Source organism: Neophocaena asiaeorientalis, unplaced genomic scaffold, assembly GCF_003031525.2.
Source record: "Neophocaena asiaeorientalis asiaeorientalis breed wild unplaced genomic scaffold, Neophocaena_asiaeorientalis_V1.1 scaffold86, whole genome shotgun sequence".
NCBI lineage: Eukaryota > Metazoa > Chordata > Mammalia > Artiodactyla > Phocoenidae > Neophocaena > Neophocaena asiaeorientalis.
In genome coordinates, this window is record NW_020175039.1 from 11348747 (window position 1) to 11372077 (window position 23331).

At 33.6% G+C, this 23331-nt stretch overlaps 1 protein-coding gene across 1 annotated transcript in view; it reads left to right on the forward strand.

Moving 5' to 3' along the window:
• The window catches only part of ERBB4 (erb-b2 receptor tyrosine kinase 4), a 1100940-nt gene that overhangs the window by 407935 nt on the left and 669674 nt on the right, over positions 1–23331 (forward strand). Inside the window, exon 2 of the mRNA XM_024763203.1 lies at positions 20574–20725. Within this exon, the coding sequence (XP_024618971.1) occupies positions 20574–20725 (152 nt within the window). The remainder of the gene's footprint in view (positions 1–20573; positions 20726–23331) is intronic.

The window sequence follows — 23331 nt, forward strand, 5'->3', positions numbered from 1 at the left end:
TCTTCCTGAACAACCTGCTATGAAGGCCAAGCATGCATGAACAGAGTTTAGTGCCATAATCAAATAAAACTTACATTGAAGGTTATCTCACATGAATTTAATGATATGCATAATTGTTATTCTACTGCGTGATAATTATGCATGAATGTAAGCAGCTCTTGTAAATGATGGTAATTTGTATGAGTTTAGCACAGCCAAGCCAAGCACAAGCAGAACGGATCTAGCAAAATAATGGGTACTCTCAGGAGGTGAGAGGTGTGAGGGGAGTCTGTGTTCTTCAGAAGAGTCTCAAAATGAGCTCTTCTGAGAGGAAAAAGGTAGACAAAGGAGGATTGAGGAAGAAAAAGTGAAAGTGTGGAAGAGGAGAAAATTACTGTTACTAGTTGTCATGGGTAGAATTGTGTCCCCCTAAAGAGATATATTAAAGTCCTAATTCCTAATACCTCTGAATGTGACCTTATTTGAAAGTAGGTCATTGCAAATGTAATAAGTTAAAATGAGGTCCTATCGGACAGATAGACAACTAAGCCAATATGAGTAGTGTCCTTATAAAAATACAGTCATGTAAAGACAGCGACACAGAAAGATCATGTGAAGATGGAGGTGGAAAGTAGAGAGTCATGCTGCCACAAGCCAAGGAATGCCTGGGGCAGGAAGCGGGAAGAATCAAGGAAGGATCCTTTCATAGAATCTTTCATAGGGTCTGGCCCTGCCGACACCTTGATTTTGAAATTCTAGCTTTCAGACCTGAGACGATCAGTTTCTGTCTTTCTAAACCACTCAAGTTGAGGTACTTTATTACGGTAGCACTAGGAAACTAATTCACTAGTTTTGCAAGTTCCATCCTCACCTCTGATTATGGGCAAATTTGGGTATTTTATACATGAACACATATTAGTTGCTTTCTGCTTGGATAGTATTTCTTTAGCTACCAAAGGAAACATGGCTGAACAAGATAAACAGTCTCTGCCATGCAAGAGTTTATTGTGTATGCCTTTGATGTTCCTATTTCCATGGTACTTCATGTTATACTGGAACAGCTGTTAAATTGTATTGGAATGATTTGTTGCCATGTCTCTCTCCCCAACACAATAGTGAAATCTTAAGGGCAGGGGCCTAATAAGTGCTAAAAAAATAAACTCTTACTGAATGAAAAAAAAAAATGAATGAATGAATGAATTCCTTTTGGGGGTAAAAGAAAATAGACATTTTATTGTTTAATGTTGAAGCAGGGATAATGGAAGGGTGTGTGTGTGTGTGTGTGTGTGTGTGTGTGTGTGTGTGTACATGTTTTATTTCTTTAAATATAAGAACATCTTGGTATCTCTGACCATTAAGAATAGGACACGTGAAACATCTTCAATGGTATATACTACTGTGCTGCTGTTTCTATTTTCCTGTAAGTTAGCAAAACGTTTTTCCTCCTCTTGTAGACTTTGTTGTCTTCGAATATTATTGGATTTTATAAGTTGTTTATTGTCTCGTAAAATTTACAGCACCTTTTAACTTTTTATGACCCATTTCATTTTATGAATCCATAAAAACAATAAATATTTTTAAAAGAAAAAGAATTCATATAATGATCCTGATGGTTTGAAAGTTCTGTGTGAAGGTATGTGAAGATGATACTTCAAGCAGCTGTTAGAGGTTTTACCAACAGGTAAGGCATGAAAAGATAAATTACCCTTTCCATGTATCATTTGCATGAATTTGGCAAATCAAAAGTAAAGGTAAAATATAATAGGTTAATTGTTATTTATCAATTTGTGGTGTGTTTGATCTATAAATTCTGTTAAAAAAGCAAGTATGTTTTCTTTATCTTTGATGTCTCCTCTTTTCTTCACCTGTCCAGCCCTCCTTCATCCCCAGGACTTTGCAAAGTACATAGTAGATTATATTTCTTATGATTCCTTCTCCAGTTATCAAGAGAAAATGATACCATTTCATATGTTTTTCTCTCACATTTATTTTCAAACTGTGAGGGAATTCTGAAAATGAGATGATACACAAATACACACACCTCTATTGATACTTCCTCCCCTTTTGGGTTATACTAGGTGTGCTGGAGGCTCATATGCATGTTCCTCTTTGTAGGTATAATTCCCTGAATCCAGCTAGTTTTAGTCTACATTCATTGCAGGGAAAACATTGGAATAAAGCTGTGTATGCCTAAAGCTGCGACAGAGTTTGGGACCAATTATGCCACTGTAACTTTTCTTTAAGTCAAAGGAATGTTCTTTGGGAATTGTGCTGCCCCCTGGTGATGCATAGAGTAATAGAATAGAACCTTTAAATGAGTTTGATAATATGTATTCTTCATTAATAAAAGCAAATTCTGACACTGAGTCTGCAAAAAACAATGTAATTCAATAAACAAGAATAAAGACAATTAGCCTGAGATGATTAAGGATGCCACCTCCTCACCACTGCAAATGTGAAGAAACTTTGTGTCACTGCAGTTTCTCCAATTGAGGGTTACTAGTGAGCTCCAAGCAGAAGATGAGAGCAAACTTTACAACATTTTTCAAAGTAACAGGATTTTATTTTAGTGGATGTGATTTTTCTTCTGAGAAGTCTTATATCCTGAAGGAGATTTTCAGTACATAATCCCCAATTTATTTAATTCTGCTTGAGAAGATGCTTCTTTTCTTTCTTTCTCCAATGTTTACAGAGAGATTTTTAGAGTTCTGTACTTTGGAAGTTAGAGAGTAGTTTGTGGATTCTTCATTTATTTCAATCTCTGAACTGCATTCTTTGAGTTTTATCCTGTGTGCTTTAGGAATAATAATTCTCATTTGACGTCCCATGGCTGAGTGCTATTTAGAGGCTCTCTAGATGATTTTGAGCATAGAATTAGAACTGGCAGTGACCTTAGAGATCATCTTATCTCTAACTCTTAAATGACTCTAGGTTTTCTAATTCCACATATTGTATTATGGAGAAATCCAATTATTTCATAATTATAATTATTGTTTTAAAAGTGTGCAAACAACAACAAACAGGGCTTTTCTGTACCGACTAATTTTTTTCCCTAGATATTCCTTCCCTTTATCATGTACCTGTATTAGTTTTATCCTATTTTAACCAATGTCCTCTTGACTAGGGATCCTCGGGTTTTGAGGGGGAGTTGGGGTGGAGAAGGGAAGTCTGGCACTGTTCTGCAGCTGCAATTCCAAAACTATTCAGAAAGCAAATCTGGGGAAGTTCACAGACTTCACTGCACACACAGAATTGGTGTTTGTGTGTTGTTAATTAAAAAACATTAAATAGAGTGAATGCCTGCAGTAGTTAGGGACCTCTCTGCAAAAAGCCCCCTAGCTGTTCAGAGATAAATAACGTAGGGGTCCTTGAGTAGTTTAAGTGTTGCTGGCATTGCTGTGGAATTTCACTACGTCAGAGCCAACACAGTGCTTTATGCAAGTTAAAGTCCCCAGGCGACACTTGGCCCTCAAGTGTGCTGACTTTTCAAAAAGAAGAAGGAATAGTGCATATTTTCAAACGAAGAATCATTACTTAGCTAAGAATTGTTTTTTTGTACTTAGTACCATATGCTTCTAGAGTTCTCTTGTCAACAATTTTTGGCACTCGTGTGTTGGCTATTTATTTAATGTTGAGGTTGAAAACAGGGAGCAACAGAAGGCAGAGAATTGAATAAAAAAGAGCAAAGCAGTTCCCAGCCCGTGACTGTTCAGGATAACTAACAGACATGGTGTGCATTAATGGTCATTAAGGAGCCCAGTCTAAAAATATAACTGGCACTAGAATGAATAATTATTTCTTTACCTCAGCTAAATTTTTAGGCTGAAAGCTGGAGATATTGGCCAGAGCTAACTCAAGCAATAATATCAAGATGCCAGGATGATGTGAAGCTACATGAAACTGCAGGCTTCCATCAGACCTCCTTTATGAGAAAGGCAGCAGGAACGGGGCCCCCTAGTGGGGACACACTAGGAAGCACATATGGGCTACGCCCTTGGGCCATTGGAGAAACAGGAGAACCAAACTCTTGAAAAAGCAGATTTTCTTTTTAAGTAGCTACATTTAACTCCATTTAACCAGAACTTGAAAAAAAAAATAAGATATTGCTCAGGATCTACTGTCCAATTATATAATCGACTGTTTAGCCAAATGTTCTTAAGTACCCATGCCAAGTTTCTGGCCACAGAGCATTATGCTTGGGAATCCTTTCCATAAAGCTAGACAGTTTCATGAAGGCTTCTATGTAACTTGAGGCACTGTGCCATTTGCATATAGCCTGTGAATGGAGAGTCCTATTCTATTTCTGCTCCTGATTAGCTGTTTGATCTCTGTTGAGCACTTCGACTTATCAGTCTGTTTTCTCATCTATATGTATAAACTGGACTTGATGATCTCTAAAGATCTTTGTGGTTCTTACATTCTGGTCATTAAAAATAACATGTAGGTTACATGTAAGCTGGGAATTTGGGACAAATTTTAACACTTCAACAACCACTTATCCATTCATCCATTCATCCAATCATTAAATATTTATTGGGTGCCTACTATGGGTCAGACACTTGTAAATGCTATAAATATAGCAGTGAACAAAATACAGCCCTTGCCCTCACAGAGCTTACATTCTAGATAAAGATATAACATGGCGGGTGGTGATAAGTGATACGAAGTGTAATGATTTAGAACAGTGCTACTCAAAGTGCCATATGTAGACCAATGCCGGTCTGTTGCTGCACCACAGGATAAATTAATAAATTGATAACAACTATTTAGAACATTTTATAGAAATGTTCAAAGACAAGTAAGATAGTCCTGGTCAGATCTTAGTGAGGAAGTGAAACATCATGAAAGACAATATCAGAAAAATGGCAGGGGTTCAAATAACATCAGGGCCTTGTAGGTCAGGATAAGGACCTTTATTCTGATTGACATGAGAAACCATTGGAGATATTTGAACACAGGAGATAAATGATCTGATTTAAGGATTAAAAATATAAAAATCTTTTATATATGATATACAATAAACTAGATCTAAGGAGACAAGGAGAAAGGCAGGGGCATCAAATGAGAGCCTATTGCAATATTCAGATAGAGACCGCCTTTCATGAAGTAGGGACAGTCAGTCAGGTGGGGCTGATAGAGTGTCAAGTGGAGCCCACAGACATTCTGCAGGTAGAGCTGACCTGAAGATGTGTGTGTATGTGTGTGTTTGTGTGTGTGTGTGTGTGTGTGTGTGTGACTTCCTTAGTGGTTTAAGACAAGAAAGGGGTCAGCTGACTAGATTTTTACCCCAGTAACTGGGTGAAAGGAGAACCATTTATTAAGATAAGTAGATGGAGTTGAAGGAAGTTAGAGGGTGGAAGTGGATAAGCCTTCTAACCCTTTCTAGTTAAAAGAAAATAAAAGATTTGGTATTAAAAGTAAAAGTGTTAGAGTGGACTTTCAAGTAAGTGCATGTAGGCTATCACCTATAGCACCTACCATGGACTTCTAGTATAATGCATAACTAGTAATAGTATAACTGTCATTCTAAATTTATAGAAGATAATGTGTCCTCAGCATATAAACATTTCAGCTTATTTATTGTACATTTTTGTTTGGTTATAACATACTAATGCTAAATACAAATAATTTGAAACAAGTATTTGTAGACATCAACTTACTAGTACTATGTTTCTGAATGATAACTACTTATGAAATTGGAACTGATTTTGACTCCTAGCTCTTCCACTAGTTAATTTTCTGGGTATATTATTTTACTTTCTGGGTCTTAGTTTCCTCTTCTGTAAAAAAAGAGATGATGATTATGATGATGATAATAATAGATATTTAATGTGATTGTATGTGGAGTAAATGATAATGTTATATAAAGCACTTTAAATAATTTCTGGTACTACTAATATGCAGATGGAACAGACTATTAATAATAATAATAATGTATTTCATATTAATAATTTCATAGTAATATACTTTAAAAATAATATTAGAAGAGATAAATTATCAGAAGCAATATTACAAAATTATGTATAATATCAAATTGTATGAACTAGAAAACCTAGAGCATATGTAGAAACTAGAATGAATATATATGTGTGTGTATATATATATAATGTACATAAATACACATGTAGATATAGCTATATACACATACATACACATGCACACTCACACACACACACACAATCATATTTCCTATTCAACTCAGATGGAAAATTGGTTTACCATTGGACTTTCCTTTATAGATCACTAGGTAATTCTTTTTTTAAAATTAATTTTTATTCGCGTAAAGTTGATTTACAATGTTATGTTAGTTTCTGCTGTACATCAAAGTGAATCAGTTATACACATACATATATTGACTCTTTTTTAGATTCTTTTCCCATATAGGTCATTACACAGTAATGAGTAGAGTTCCCTGTGCTATACAGTAGGTTCTTATTCATTACCTATTTTATATATAGTAGTGTGTCTATGTCAATCCCAATCTCCCAATTTATCCCTCCTCCCCTCCCTTCCCCCTTGGCAATCATAAGTTTAATTTCTTTCTTTTTTTTAAAATTTTTATTGGGATATAATTGATTAATAATGTTGTATTAGTTTCAGGTGTACAGCAAAGTGAATCTGTTATACATATACATATATCCACTCTTTTTTAGATTGTTTTCCCATATAGGCCATTACAGAGTATTAAGTAGAGTTTCCTGTGCTATACAGTAGGTCCTTACTAGTTATCTATTTTATATATAGTACTGTGTATGAGTCAATCCGAATCTTCCAATTTATCCCTCCCCCCGCCTTACGCTTGATAACCATAAGTTTATTTTCTACATCTGTAACTCTATTTCAGTTTTGTAGATAAGTTCATTTGTAGCCTTTTTTTAGATCCTACGTATAAGCAATATGATATTTGTCTTTCTCTGTCTGACTTACTTCACTCAGTATGAGAATCTCTAGGTCCATCCATGCTGATGCAAATGGCATTATTTCATTCTTTTTTATGGCTGAATAATATTCTATTGTATATATGTACCACATCTTCTTTATCCATTCCTCTGTCGATGGACACAGGTTGCTTCCATGTGCTGGCTGTTGTAAACAGTGCTGCAATGAACATTGGGGTACATGTATCTTTTCAAATTATGGTTTTCTCTGGATATATGCCCAGGAGTGGGATTGCTGGATCACATGGTAGCTCTATTTTTAATTTTTCCAGGTAACTCTTATATTCTATCTTTAGAATAATGTATTTTTCTACTTTTCTTTCAGATGATTTAAAATACAATTTCTCAAGAGCTTATATTAAAATCAAGATAGTGTTTTTATATAAAATGCTAATGTTTTATAAAATTCCAAGATTATCAAAAGTGTTAATAGTAACTGGAATTAGTATACACATTCCCATAAAAAAAAAAGGCAAAGCATAGAGTAAATATCTTATCTTTTTAAAAATTAAATGTGTATATATCCTTCCTGAAATAAAATTCGCCTTTTACATACAAAAATGCTTTATAGAATTTATAAATTTAGAAATTACAGGTAAACAAAAAAGGAAAATAGGTGTCATCTGGGAATCTTCTAATCAGAGAGAAAACATTTTTACCATATTTTATTTCCTTCCCAATGAATATGTTTATACACATAAGCATATACATACTCCCATATATTATTAAAAAGTATCTTTGAAAAATAATTGATTTTATTGAGGGATTTTATTTTATCTTTTTGAAATCATAACAATAAAAATTATACAATTACATGAGACTGTCCCTCAAAAAAGTAATGCATTTTAAAATCAAATTCTATAGTTATTATTTGATTTGCATTGTTTTCCTTACAAGGTCTAGTCAGGTGGCAAATATATTTGAAAACTGAACATTTGCAAAGAATGTAACAGAGAATCTATTCTATTTTATCCTGGCAGAAAGTGTCAGTAGAAATCTGAAGTCTGTAATAAAAGATACTTGTTTCTAAAACTTACCCTAAAATACATATTATTTTTGTGTCAGGAATTAAAAATGAATCATGTTCAGAAAAGGCATTCTTCAAATTTTAAAAATTTATCAAATTTGTGCTGTGCTGTGTGAGGATTAAAAATAGTAGTGTTTATTCCCATTCCACCTGTATCTCTAAGTAAACAGTAATTTAGTTTAAATTTTTAATTTATCTTCTAGATAATTTTTTTGTACATATGAACCTTGCCAGATACGAATATAAATACTTTTATTTTTATAATATAGAGAAATTATGTTTATTTGCACAGGCTCTCAAAAATTCACATTGAACTAAAATGACAATGCAAGTATTAAGTGATTTTAAACCTTTAATTCAAGTCTTTTTTTTCTTGTTACCAGCCTATTTTATATTATCAAAGGAAATCATAGATTATTCTTTACTTTTAAAATTGAACCTGATGCTATAGAACTCCTATGGCTTAGCGTTGAATGTGTTGTTTTTGATACCTGTATTACTGAATTGTCTTAGGTAAAGTAAACTAAGGAACTTGTAACACATTTTGGCATTTATTCCTTCGTTATCATTACCTAAAACTTTTGACAAAACCATAACAAGGAAAAGTTCAAATATGTTACCACTATGTAGTAAATATTGTATCCTTATATATATATATATTTATTTTTTAAATAAATTTATTTATTTAATTTTTGGCTGTGTTGGGTCTTCGTTGCTGTGCACGGGCTTTCTCTAGTTGAGGTGAGCGGGGGCTACTCTGTTGTGGTGCGCAGGCTTCTCGTTGCAGTGGCTTCTCTTGTTGCGGAGCACAGGCTCTAAGTGCACAAGCTTCAGTAGTTGTGGCAGGTGGGCTCTAGAGTGCAGGCTCAGTAGTTGTGGCAGACGGGCTTAGTTGCTCTGCAGCATGTGGGATCTTCCCGGACCAGGGCTCGAATCTGTGTCCCCTGCGTTGGCAGGTGGATTCTTAACCACTGCGCCACCAGGGAAGCCCCCTTATATGTATTTTTAAGTATTTCTCTTAAATGTAAAAGACGTTTCTAAAGTCATGTCCTTTAATAATAAAAAAGTTGTTAAACATCACCTTGGTTTTTAGATGTTATATTGAATGATGCATATTCCATTAGAAAGTTGAACTTTTACATTCAATTTCTTATTAAAGATTTTAACTGCTGCTTCATTATAATAAAGCCTCCAAATAGGATATCAGATCTTTTTAAAAACTTTTATTTTTCCAACTCTATTGAGATATAATGGCATATAATATTGGATAAATTTAAGGTGTACAATGTGTGACTTTTATACACTTATATATTGCAAAGTGATTACCACTAAAATGTTAGCTAGCACCACCATCACATCACATGATTATAATTTCTTTTTGGTGGTGAGAACATTGAAGGTCTATTCTGTTAAGAACTGTCAAGTATGTAATAGAGTATTGTTACTTATAATCATCATGCTGTACATTAGACCCCCAGAATTTATTCATTTTATAACTGGAGATTTGTATCATTTTATCAACATCTCCCCATTTCTCTCACCCCTGAGACCCTGGTAACCAAGACTCTCTGTTTCAGAAAACAATACGGAAATTTCTCAAAAACTTAAAAATAGAACTACCGTGTGATCCAGCAATCCTACTTTGGGGTAAATATCCAAAGGAAATGAAAATAGGATCTCAAAGGATATCAGATCTTTAAATCCAAAGATTAGTGAAACTTTCATGGGAAAACATTCCAAATTAAATGACTGTCTATGTAGTATCTGATGCCCTGTTAACTAACCCATGAGATCATGGAGTGAGTAGGGAAGTTGCTAGTAATATTAGTAGTGTAATGTCTTGGTAATATCTCAAAACTATGGTAACAAATACCTTAAGTAAAATGAAAGAAAAAAATTAAAAACCCACATGTTCAGTCATAGAGTAATTAAGTCATCAGGCTTAAAAGGAATATATTTTAGTTATCAAAAATATGTCTATCTTGTCTGTGTCAGAACAATTACTCTTTGCCCTCTTTGACAAGTGAATGAGGACCTAAGCAGAGATATGCAGAAACCTGGCTGACTGAATAAAATATGTGTAAGGTGTGGTGTTTCTTCAGGTGTAGTTGCTACTGGGTATATTAGTAATATCATTTACTACTGTTACAGCCCTCCCAGGAAATTGTTTCTCACAAGTGATGTCCATCTTTTTTAAAATACTTCTAAGTGGAAAAAAAATCCCACAGACTGCCACTTTAATTACAGTGAATGGTAAATGTCTCACAGTGATGAGCCATTACAAACAGACTGGTCTTTATTACATGCAAAGTGGTGGTTGAAAGCATGATAATCTAGGGAAGAAAGATGGTCGCTAATGTTTACGTACTTAGCTCCCACTGGCATTTTACCAGGTTGGAGGTTGGCACTGTCCCTCTTAATCTGAGCGAGTGCATCCAGATTCACAGCAAGACCTCAAGGAGAACCAGATGATGGGGCAGATGGCAGATGACTAATTTGGCAAGTCTTGATGAGTGGAAATTGTTTGCTTTAATTGCTTGTCAAGTCCAGTACCTACATTAAACTTAAGGACCTAGCACTTCCACAGAAAAGGAAATACTACAAAGTAAATAAGAAGGACTCTTTGTGTGGGGAAAGGGAAGAGGGTGTGAAGAATGACAAAAAGGGCAGGGAGAGAATTATGACAAGATAGTGGTAAGGGGAATATTATTTCATCTAAGAATAGATGACAGAAATGTAATTTCTAAATCTGTAAATTCTTTCTATTATGTTTTTCAGCTTTCAACATAGGAATTTTTTGAGATGTAATTTAAGAAAATATAAAATATGTAAAGGCAGAAAAACAATAAAGAACAGGAACTAAAATTTATATTCAAGCAGTTACAAGTCAGTTTTTGATGACCCATATAATGCATTTAAAATAATTTTTAATTATTTTAATTTTACTACGCTTATCTTTGAAATACTAAATAAACAATACAAGTATAACCTATTATATTGGGAAGACTAGATTAGAATAGACCACTCACAAAACATATCATTGATGAACAGGAGATACTCATGTGCGATATTTACATCTATCATTTTTTGGTAGTCTACAATGAGGAACTTTTTTCCCTTTGCAATATAATTTAACATTTAAGCATCTTTGAGGGCATTTAGGGACTGTTGTAAGTAAACAACAGAGGTAAAATACAGCTCAATTAAATTTTAGATGGAGCAGCACATAGTATATATAGTCTATGGACTTGCCTTTCATCAGCCTGTATTATTGAATGCCTATGTCTTCCCTAGCTACAACTCTATTAGTGAAGGTCTATGATGCCAAATGCCCTTTTCATTTGGCTCAAGAATCCTTTAGAAAGTGATTTAGTTGACTTCAGCAGATTCCTGTTTTGTCACTTTGGGAGTCAATAAAAGAGTGGTAGAAGATAAAGATTCAGAGAATATACTATAGGATCACTTATTTTTTTAAAAAAGATACTGATTTTTAGATTGAAAATATTTTATCTACAGTTTTATGTAATGTAAATTATAAACCAAATTTCCTACTTGATGTTGAATTTTTTCTTTACTACTTTTAGAGTTAATTATATAGAGTGCAAATTTTATAAAATATAAACCCACTTCCATTATTTATCACTTTGTGTGTGATGACATCTGGTACAAATATTTCTAAATCATTGATAGATATTTTTTAATATTAAAATAACAGTACAAATAAAAACAATAAATCTAGAAGTATATTAATGTTATAATGCATGATTACTAAGTGTGGTTCATTCCAGGAATATAAGAATGGTTCAGTATTTGGAACTCATTAATAATTTCAAAATTAGTGCACATTTAATTAGCATTAATTGATAGCAAAAAATAGCAACATTCAACATTCGAATCTAAAATAAAAACCTGGTAAAGCCAGACCCTGGAACATATAACATAACAAAATATATGCCGAGCCAAGGAAAACATTTCTGTAAAGATCGGAACAGAGATAGAATTGACAACTATGCTTATTAATTGAAAAAAATTATCTAGAAAGTCTAAGTAGTACCAGCCAAAAAAACAAAATAAAATAACATGATTGAAGACTAGATAAATCAAGAACCTCAATGAAGAAAACTAATTAGAAATTACAAGGATTTAGCAATGTAGCCAAGTTTTGAGGGGGGAAAAAAAAATACCAGAGTCATCAAGAGTTTTAAAAATATGTAATAATAATAAGCAGTTCAAAAATGTAACTAAAATTATTCAAAGATGACAAGTATAAAATGCCTAAGAACAAATATATTAAGAATGTTTTATGATTTATATAAAGGGGCATTTTTAACTCTGTTAAACATACAAGCCAACCTGAGTGTGTGTGTGTTTTATTTTACATACAGTAAAACTGACTTTTTTTGGTGTACATTTCTCTGAGTTTTAACCCATGTATACTATGTAATCACCACCACAGTCAGTATGCAGAAGAATTCTGCCATCTCCTAAATTCCCCTCATGGTCTTTCAGTCAAACCCTCTCTCTCAGATACCCATCTTCTGGCAACCACTGATTTGTTCTCCATCCTTTTTAGTTTTGTCTTTCTCCAAAATGTCATACCGATGGAATCGTATAGTATGTAGCCTTTTGAGCCTGCTTCTTTCAGTCAGCATAATGCCTTTGGGAATTTTCCATGTTGCTATAGCAATCATCTGTCCACTTTTATTGCTGACTAGATATTCATGAAATAGATATACCATAGTTTGTTAGCATTCAGTCATTGAAGGACATTTGTGTTGTTTCCAATTTTTGGTGAATTTGAGTGGAGTTCCGTTAAACTCTCATGTAAGCATTTTTATGTGAACATAATTTTCATTTATCTAGGGATGTACTTATAAATGGGATTGCTGGATAATTTGATAAGTGTTTAACTTTATAACTTTATATGATGTTGCCACAGTGTGACCTCCTTAAAAGCACCCACTGAATGCAACTCATTACTTAGTGTAGAGTAGGTTTTATTTTATTTTTTATCATTTAAAAAAATTTTTATTTTATATTGGAGCACAGTTGATTAGCAATGTTGTATTAGCTTCAGGTGTACAGCAAAATGATTCAGTTATACATATACACGTATCTATTCTTTTTCAAATTCTTTTCCCATTTAGGTTATTATAGAATATTGAGCAGCGTTCCCTGTGCTATACAGTAGGTCCTTGTTGTTTATCTATTTTAAATATAGCGATGTGTACATGTCAGTCCCAAACCCCAATCTATCCCTTGTCCCCCACCCTTCCCCCCGATAACTATGTTTTCTAAGTCTGTGAGTCTGTTTCTATTTTGTAAATAAGTTCATTTGCATCATTTTTTTCCTTAGATTCCACATATAAGTGATGTCATATGATATTTGTCTTTCTCTGTCTGACTTCATTTAGTATGATAATCTCCAGGTCCATCCATGTTACTGCAAATGGCATTATTTCATTTTTAATGGTTGAGTAATATTCCATTGTATATATGTACCACATCTTCTTTATCCAGTCATTCTGTCAATGGACATTTAGGTTACTTCCATGTCTTAACTATTGAAAACAGCACTGCAATGGACATTGGAGTGCCTGTATCCTTTCAGACCATGTTTTTCTCTGGCTATATGCCCAGGACTGGGATTGCTAGTTCATATGTTAGCTCTGTTTTTAGTTTCTTAAGGAACCTCCATACTGTTCTCCATAGTGGCTGTACCAATTTACATTCCCAACAGTGTAGAGTAGGTTTTAAATAAGTATTTTAGAAATAAATTCAATCACAGAATTTTCGAGCTGGAAGGAAACATAAAAGAGAAAATTGGACCCAATGAGAAGAAAATAATTGTCCCAATTTACACAGCTAAGAAATGTTGGAGCAATGGCATCCTGACCTTCACTGCCCTTGCCCAGTGCTCATTCCACATAACTCCAAGTAACAAAGTGACTTGCTCAAGTTCATTCAGCTCTTAAAAATAGAAGGACCAGCATTTGATACCGGCTTAATTATTTCTCCAAGGTCCATTTTATTTATTCAACAGGTATTGACTGAGAGTCTGCTATGTGTCTTCTCTGTTGAGCAGAGAAAGGGCCTCTGATGACGGCGCTTGCATTCTAATGTAGAGACATATAATAAACAAGCAAGTGTATAATTTCAGATAGCAGTAAAACAAAAATAAAGAAGGCAAAGAAGACAGAGCATGATGAATGGGAACCTGGTATCTATTTTAGATAAGATTGTCAGAGAAGGCTTTTCTGAAAGAGTGACATTTGAGCAAAGATCTGAATATACGTTTTACAGGCTATGGTAAGTTTGGATTTTATAAGAAATGTGATTAGAAGCCAAGAGTTGTTTTCAGTGATGGAGTGATGTGAATGATTCATGTTTTCAAAAAGATCACTCTGGCCTCTGTGCAAAGAATTAACAGGGGCAAGTAGGGAAAGTAAGAAGTTAGTTAAGAGGCTGCTTTCAAAGTCCAGAGTAGATAGCCTTGATGGCTTGGATTAAATGGCTATAGTAGAGGAAGTAGCAAATTTGGCCCCATTTCAGTATATATATTGAACATAGAGCTGCAAAACTTCTTTGTGTAACTATAATAGCACTCAATAGACACTGAAAATGTATGCTACTTCTGATATTCTCTTTATCTATTTTATATTTTTTAATGATTTTTAAATGCCCAACAATGTACATTAAACTAAAGCATATTTATTATGGTAACATTTCTGAAAGAGAAAGTACTTAGTGTTAAATCAGATTAAAAAAATTAGAGAACTTTTATCAGGTTACCAAATATTTTTTATGCAGACAGTCCCTGAATGGTGCATACACAATATATACATAACTTACATACACTGCTTGCTGCTTTCCTTACTAGGTGCCATGTACAACTTCATGAGCCCTTACAAAAGCCCTTGGGCATTTTAATCAATATACATTTTTTTCATGATACTAGGTCAACAGTAGATGCTAAATAAATAATTATTCATTTCTTAATATCTCACATAGGCATTTGTTTCGAAAGTCAGGCAATATTTTGATTTAATTTTTTTTTCCCTCTTTTCATCTTGAGTAAGCAAATGGAGCGCTGGTTTCTACAGCCGTAAGCGTGGAGGCAATAATTGATTTTTAGTTTTAATATGGATATTGCTAATGTTTCTTCTTTGTGCTTCTAATATATTTGCCCCATGAATAAATGAATAATTTTGTTAACCAACCTTTTTATATTGCTACAAACTCCTAATTATAGTCTTAATCTTTTACTGAATGAGGATCATGTAGTTCACTCACTGTTGGATGTAAATCTTAAGACTAAAAAGCCCATGTTTGCAACTATAGCTGCATTTGTGATGGAATCAATACCAAATAGAATAATTGGTGATTTTATTAAGGCCTCACATATAACTTTACTCCTGGAGTCACTGTTGAAATGAAAACTCTAGGGAGTACATGTAAGTTCGGGATTTCTGAAGCTTGATTATTGTAAGCTTTTAGTTTAAGGACTTTATAATAGTGTTGGCAAAGGGGGCTGAATTTTGTTAAACCTGTTTTGGCTGGTGAAAAAGGTTTTTCAATTCTGTCTGATAAACAGCTTTGCGAAATCAATGAAACTTGATGGTTTAAATATTGTCTTGTATGCATTGCCTGATTGTACAATCGATTGACAAATGGAAGTTGCGAGGCATTCAGTGAAGGCTTCATGAAGAGAAATACAAATGATTTTTATGCACCTATCAAAACTAGTTCTTTTAAAATCAAGTCCGTCTTTCAAGATGAAAGTTATGAGGAGTATTATACTCGTTATAGATAGCTTGACTCAAACATAAATATAAAGGAAAGTCTCACTGAGACAAAAATATTTCCTAACTGGAATCATGTATAGTAAAAACTCCAAAAATCAGAATGTTTGGAGAATAGAGTATTCTGATTATTTAGAATTTGTTTACTGTATGATTTTTTGTTGTTACTAAAAGATATTTTTAGATATACTTATTCCAATTTTCTCTTTTCATATGGTATATAAAAATACAGCTGATCATTTATTGAACATGGGGACTTTTCTGAATTGAGGGTTATTTTCTGAATACAAGTTATAATTGTTTTTATGGCAATTAACATTATTAAATAACTCATTTGGTTCTTACTACCCTCGAGGGCAGTATTGTTACCCCATTTGAAAGATGAAGTAGCTAAGAGTTAGAGAGGGAGAGTCATCTGTCCCTGGGTACACGGTTAACCAAAAGGTGGAGACCAGATTAGAATCCGGATCAGTCCTAATTCATAACAACTCAGCTAAGTTCCTGTGTGCGCAGAACCAGTGGGAAATGCAGATACTTGCTCAAAGGTTCTGCAATGTGGAACCTCCTGGACAGGGGTCCTCTTACCCCTCTCTGGGATCTCAGGAGTCCCTATTCTTTGCCACTTCCTGCAAACACTCAGTGTCTTCCAGAGGCTAATCAGTTAACTCAGTCACACCCATTCACTTTATGGGGCACCTACTATACACCAGACTTTAGAGAGAAAGTCATGGTCTCTGCCCTCTAGGAGCTGCAGGCCACCTCACCACGTGACTGGAAACCACACCCCCTCCTTAGCTACCAGCAAATGAGTACAGATGGGCCACTTACTGAGAGAGCATCACTGAGTCCCATCAGTTGAGAAATTGCAGAATTCAGCAAGAAGTCCTCTGTGAAATGGGCAGTCACCTATGGATAAAAGTTAAATTATTCACTTTGTTCAAATTTCCTTTAAGCTTTCCACATAAAAATTGAATTACCCCCAAAATGTGAAACTAAATGCATGCAATAAAATATATTTATAAATGTAAAAAAAAAAGAAAACTTTCTCGCAAAGTACTATTCTATACAGCTCAGCAGATACAAAATAATGATTAATATATTGCATCTGTCTTCAAAGAGTTTATAGCCTTTGTAGGTCTCCTATATAACAGATTATTGTAATAATAATAATAACAATTTAATATTATATATTCTTTTCATATATGCAGAATGAGAAGCATGAAAAAATGCATAGGCATTACAGTTATATAGATAGATTTTTCTCCCAAAATTTGTTTAAGCTTTTATAGAAAAGGTCAGAATACACTAAATATTTTAGAAATCTTTTCATTTAGATGTTTACATATTGATTTTTATATATTGATATTAAAGTCTGGGTTTTATTTCTGACTGAAAGAAACTTGTACAACATAAACGATACATAAATTGCAATGTGGCATTATATACATTTTAGAAATGGTGAGCAAGTTTCTTAATCGATGCTTAATTACCCCCATCGGTAGTTGCATTAAAATATAAGCTTGTCCTCCTTGGAATTTAAAATAATTGAAATCTATATTTCATAAACCCATATAATTATACCTTTTCTCAGAAGACATTTTACAAGTTATAAAGCTGCTGTGAGCAATAAAAATAAAGATTGGGGCTCAGGAGTGTTTATTAGAGTCTCTACAGTTTATTGAAAAAAAAAAGTGAGACTTTGATCTTGATGGAGAAGGATCATATACTGGAATCAATTGCTTCTTGTTCTCCTGCTTATGTTGAATATTACTGTACTTATCAATAGAAGTTTATTTTTTTCATAATGTTTGTTAGTTTTAGTAATAAGGGAAACTTCCACAGAACCAGTAAAATTTTCAGATGATCAAGAATGATTTGGTAGTTTTATTATGATTGGAATAAATTCAGTTAAACAACAAGACAGAATAGTTAAAATTACTTAAGGTCAGAAGCATATAACTTAATTTGAATTTAATCCTTCCTACGTATAATATTTTAGCAGCTAGGACCAAAATTCACTATTATCTTTTTTTTTCCACTATTATCTTGATGTTAATGATAATAAACATGATTAATAAACATGCAAACAGGTTTGTTTGAAAATTCTGGTTCCTTTAGCTCATTTCTCAGCCAGTCTCTAGTGTGTGCCTCATTCTTATGCTCCAAGATGGCGGTTCAAGTTTTAACCATCGCATCTCCATTCCAGGCAGCAGATTGGAGGAAGGTGTGGGAAAGAAAGGAGTCAAAGTTAGGCTCCAAACATGTTTTAAATAAAGTTCTGGGAAAGTGTCATACAACATGTTAGAACTTAGTCCCCTGCAAAGTTTACCTCCAAGAGGAGCAGAGAAATGTAATCTTTATTTGGGGCGGCCACAAGCCCAGCTAAAACTGTGCAGTCTGTTACTGTGAAGGAAGAAGAGAATGGATATTGAGGATTCTTTGTATCCATCCTTATCACTACAAAAAGTACATTCTCAAGGACAACAAATGAGTTCCAGCATGGTGTATGAGGACTCTGACATTCAGAAGGGAGAATGGGGAGAGTAACTTCAAGGTGATAAACTAATGGAACCCTGGAGTATGGAAGTGATTTTTAATGTTTCTTTAAATGTGAGATTTCAGGTAGAAATAGTCTGAAGATTGTATATCCTAGGGCGTCTTTAACAAAGTACCACAGTCTAGATGGCTTAAAACAATAATAATTTATTCTTTCACAGTTCTGGAGGCTAAAAGTCTAGTATCAAGGTGTCAGTAAGGTCAAGCTCCCTCTGAGACTCATGGTAGAATCTTCCTTTGCCTCTTCCTAGCTTCTGGTGTTGGCCATCAGTTGCTGGCATCCCTTGTTTTGCAGCTGCATCACTCCCACCTTTGCCTCTGTGGTCACATGGCCTTCCCCCTGTGCATCTTGATGTTCACAGGGTGTTCTCCTCTTAGAAGGACATTGAATATATTGGGTTAGAGCCTATTCTAACGTACTCATCCTACCTGAATTTCATAAACCATATTTCCAAACAAGGTCACATTCACAGGTGCCAGGGGTTAGGACTTCAGTATATCTCTTAGAGGGATACAATTCCACTTATAAAAGAGTATTTCTAGAAAATATACTGTTTGATGAGGTTTAGAAATCCAGACAAGAAACGTTTGTGTTTTATTTTGTTTTTTATAATGAACTTCCACTATGGTTAGAGGTCTATGTTATTCTTCAAGACTTTTAGATCCAGATTTTTGTTATTTTTGATGTGTCAATAGGCAAAAACAGGCTTTATGGTGACCCTAATTATTTAGAATATACCAATCTAGATTTTTTTTTTCCTTTCTGTATTGAAACTTATCCCCTTGAGCACCACATGAAGCCTCATGTCTTCTTTGTCATTCCTGTGGAGATGACACACAAATGTATATTTAACATCATTACTAAGCTCTTTTTCTAGTGTCCTCAGTGTTTACTGCATGTATCTTGTCTTAAGTTTGGTGTATACCATGTAACGTACTCAAAGATGTTCATTCACAATTCATTTTTTAACTTTACACACTTATCATAATAGAGTTTTTTCAGTCTATTGAAGATTAGAATTGGTGCATTAAATGGTAGAGTTGGTGCTTTAAGTTGTTCAGGTAGCTATGCAAACCATGAGAAGTAATAACTAAAACTCTGACTTCTGGAGGAGAGGAAAGATACATACACACACAACCTAAAAAACACAGATGTGTGTATACTCATGAGCTTATATATAAACATTCAAAATCCATCCCCCAAAGATGGCAGATTGAGAACATTTATTAACAAACAGTCTATTTTACCTCAGAACACTAATGAATACACAGCGACACAGTTGATATTGAAAAAGTTTATAATTCAGTACATATTGTTTGTAGTGTATGTTTATAAATGTTTCCGTCTAAGTTGTTTAATATTTTTATTTTAAAAGGTAACATTTTTGAGGGCTTAAAGCATAAGTTTTAATTCTGTAGAAAATTTACTAAGATCAGATTACTTTGTAATACAAAAATATTTTTAAAATAAAATTGTTACTTTTATCATTTGATTTTGATTTACTTCCATATGTAGAAAATAGAGTAAATTATAAATTTGAAAGAAAATCTTGTTTGAGTGAAATTAAATGTATTTGCATGCTTTATATGCCCACAGCAAATGTGATTATTTTAAGTTTATCTCCTTGCTATATGTTTCTGTGGAACCCATGCTTTCTTACTCTCTGTGGTTAGTACATACACTTTATGAATGTAAATGTATGATGTCACTTATATGTGGAATCTAAAGAAGCTGAACTCATAGAAACAAAGAGAAGAATGGTGGTTACCAGGGACTTGGGAGTGAGGAAATGAGGAGATTTTTGTCAAAAAGTGCTAATGTCCAGTTATAAGATGAATACATTTGGGTGTAACATGGTGATTATAGTTAACAATACTGTATTATATACTTGAAAGTTGCTGGGAGAGTAAATCTTAAATGTTCTCACCACACACACACACACACACACACACACACATAACAATGGTAATCAGGTGATGTTCGCTAATGCTATGGTGGTAATCATTTTGCAATATATAAATGTATCAATACCGCATGTGTACACCTTAAACTTACATAATGTTATATGTCAATTATAATTCAGTAAAGCTGGAAAAAATAAAAGTGAAGATATTTATCAGTGTTTGGGTTATGGGTCTTAATAACATTCAAAATATTTTAATTCAGGGAATTGGAGTAGATTGTTGTGGAAAAGAGTTGAGGGAAATATTGTCATGGTGCATGTCATATAAAGTTTACATAACTTCCCATGTTTTTTCTTGTCTTGGCAGTGTGCGCAGGAACAGAGAATAAGTTGAGCTCTCTCTCTGACCTGGAACAGCAGTACCGAGCCTTGCGCAAATACTATGAGAACTGTGAGGTAGTCATGGGCAACCTGGAAATAACCAGCATCGAGCACAACCGGGACCTCTCTTTTCTGCGGGTAAAGCTGTCTCTTTCTCTTCTTTCTTTGTAAATGCACAGTGGTGTCACAATGCAAAAGACAGACCAGCTTCTTGTACCTGATGGTTATGTTCATCTGCCCTGCCTGGCAGTGTTCATGACTGTAGACATGTAGAAGAGAAGAGATGCCGAGGCACACCCAGGAAAAGAAAAAGAGTACCAATGGCATCATGATTGACACCCTAGTTTAGAACAGTTACTGTTGCCCTAAGATTGATAGAAGATTCTGTCAGGGTGTAGGACATGACTTCTAGCAAGTGTGTCTTTTTCTGAATGGCGGGCAAGAGGAAAACTTTAGGCTGTGGGCTAGGAGCATCAGAGGACCAATCAGATAAGAATTGGTAACTTTAGCTAGTAATCTCCTTTTCTGCCCCATTCTGTCACTTTGGAAATTTTAAACTATTTCATATTACCATAATGAGAGTAATACTGTTAACTTTAGAAGAAAAAATGACATCAGTTTTTGAAAACCAACAAATTATTGAGAGTCATAGGAAATCACAAGTACTTATATAAGTTGATATATGCATGCATATAAATGCACACGTGCATATATGAAGTTACCCAGAGACGAGTCCTTTTACAGACTTGTTTTGGGGGCTCTCATTTATCCTTATTCTGTTAAACCTGTTATTAGTACTTAATGCCTACAGTTTCTTAAGTTTTGCTTCATCCGGAACAGGTATAGGAAAATCTGAACTTCAGAGAGACTTTGACGAAGTGAGATGAGGATGCAGTGTTTTGTATAACTAATAATTTATTCTTCATAAAAGAATTAATAAGATTATTTTAAATAATAGCATCCCTAGAATATATTCAATCTTATTTTCAATATTATTTACAGACTTCTCAGGAGCACTGTCTTATATAAATAAAGATGTAAATAATGTTTTGAATACTGATACAGTAAACTATTTAGTAGATAGTAAATTAGAGAACTATGATACCTTTAATCATTCCATACTTAGATAAGAAGTAAAAAAGTCATTTTTGAAATACTTTGAATGTAATAAAAATGTCTAGAAGTGATAACAACCTCAGAAAATGTACCACCTCAAAACTTAAATAACACTATGAGACATGATATCTGCTTTTAAAATGACTATCATACTAGTATTGATATAGGGAATTTCCATATCAAGGTGTTTCCATATAGTATTGTTTGATTGATAGAACTCTAATTCTACAGGTTATGTAGCTTGTATTAGCTATGTTGGTTAATTATGACATCTTTGTTTATCAATAGTAGATAGTAAAAATTTATCTGAAGCCTTGAGTGAGAAGACCTAAAAAGAACTTAGCACTTTTTTTTTTCTATTTTGGACTACCGTTTCAAGAAATGAACACATACAAGCTATCCTAGAACAACCTCTTCATAGCAGTGCATCTGAGTATTAGTTATTAAAATTTGTTTGCAAGATTCTAACATGTCTTGATTATTTTCAGATAGAATTTATTCTTCAAAATCAAAATAAAAACTTGATGGTATATGAGCTGATTTGTAGATTTAGTTAGAAATGCCAAGAAACTCAATGATGTTGTAGAAAAGGAAAAGTAAGAGCTGAATTCTAAAACAGAGGAAATGGGTTAAATGGTCTATTAGAACAGAATAATATGAGAAAATTTTAAAAGGCAATCTAAGATGTTAGTTTTTCTTCTTATTCTTTCCTTGCTTTGTTTGCTCTAGATTTCACTGGCTTAACAAAAAATAGCATGAGTACTATGACAGTCTTTAAAATAAATAACATAAAATTGTCTTATTACATATTTTATTATTTTATCATTCTTAATCTCTTATAAGGTAACAGAATGATCAAAAATTGACTTTAGTCAATTTTAATCTTAGAAATATGAAAGTAGCATATAAATCTTTGGGCATCATGGTCTATACCATTGGATATTCTACATTTTTAGGAACTATTCTGAAGTTAAAAAAAAATAAGTTAATCGAATGAACAGATTTGGGAAAGAATAAAATAAGGAGGACCAAGATTTGTACTTGGAGCAAGAAATAAGTTATTTCTTTAAAAAAGTAATTATTGGCTCCTAAGAAGAATCTCTAAAAATTCATATAAACTTTGTACTAACTCATGCACATATCTCAATTTTAATGTTTGTTTAATGATAACTATAATAGGTTTTCTTTTTGTTTTTGACTTACTAATAAGAGTGTATACTTTGTTCCTTTGGAAAATAATCATTTCTAGTAGTGACATGTATTCATTTACCCAGCAAATGGTCTTAGCCCAAGGATACAATAGCAAGTAATCTATTGTTCTTGGTTTCAACAATCTTGCAGTCTTGTAGAGGGTTACAGATGTGTAATAAATAATTACTGCATGTATGAGTGTGTGTGCATGTATACATATATATGCACATACAAAATTTTTTAGTTGCCAAGACTGAAATAAGAAGTCAGAATCAGAATGAAAGCATGGTCTTGTATTAATGGTAAGTGTGGGTGCTGGGCAAAGAAAGGAATGGGTAATTCTGAAGGATTCAGGAAAGATTTCATCAGAAACATGCTTAGATTGAGTCATGAGAAAATGAATAGAGGCTCAGAAAGTGGGTGGGTGGGAGGGCATT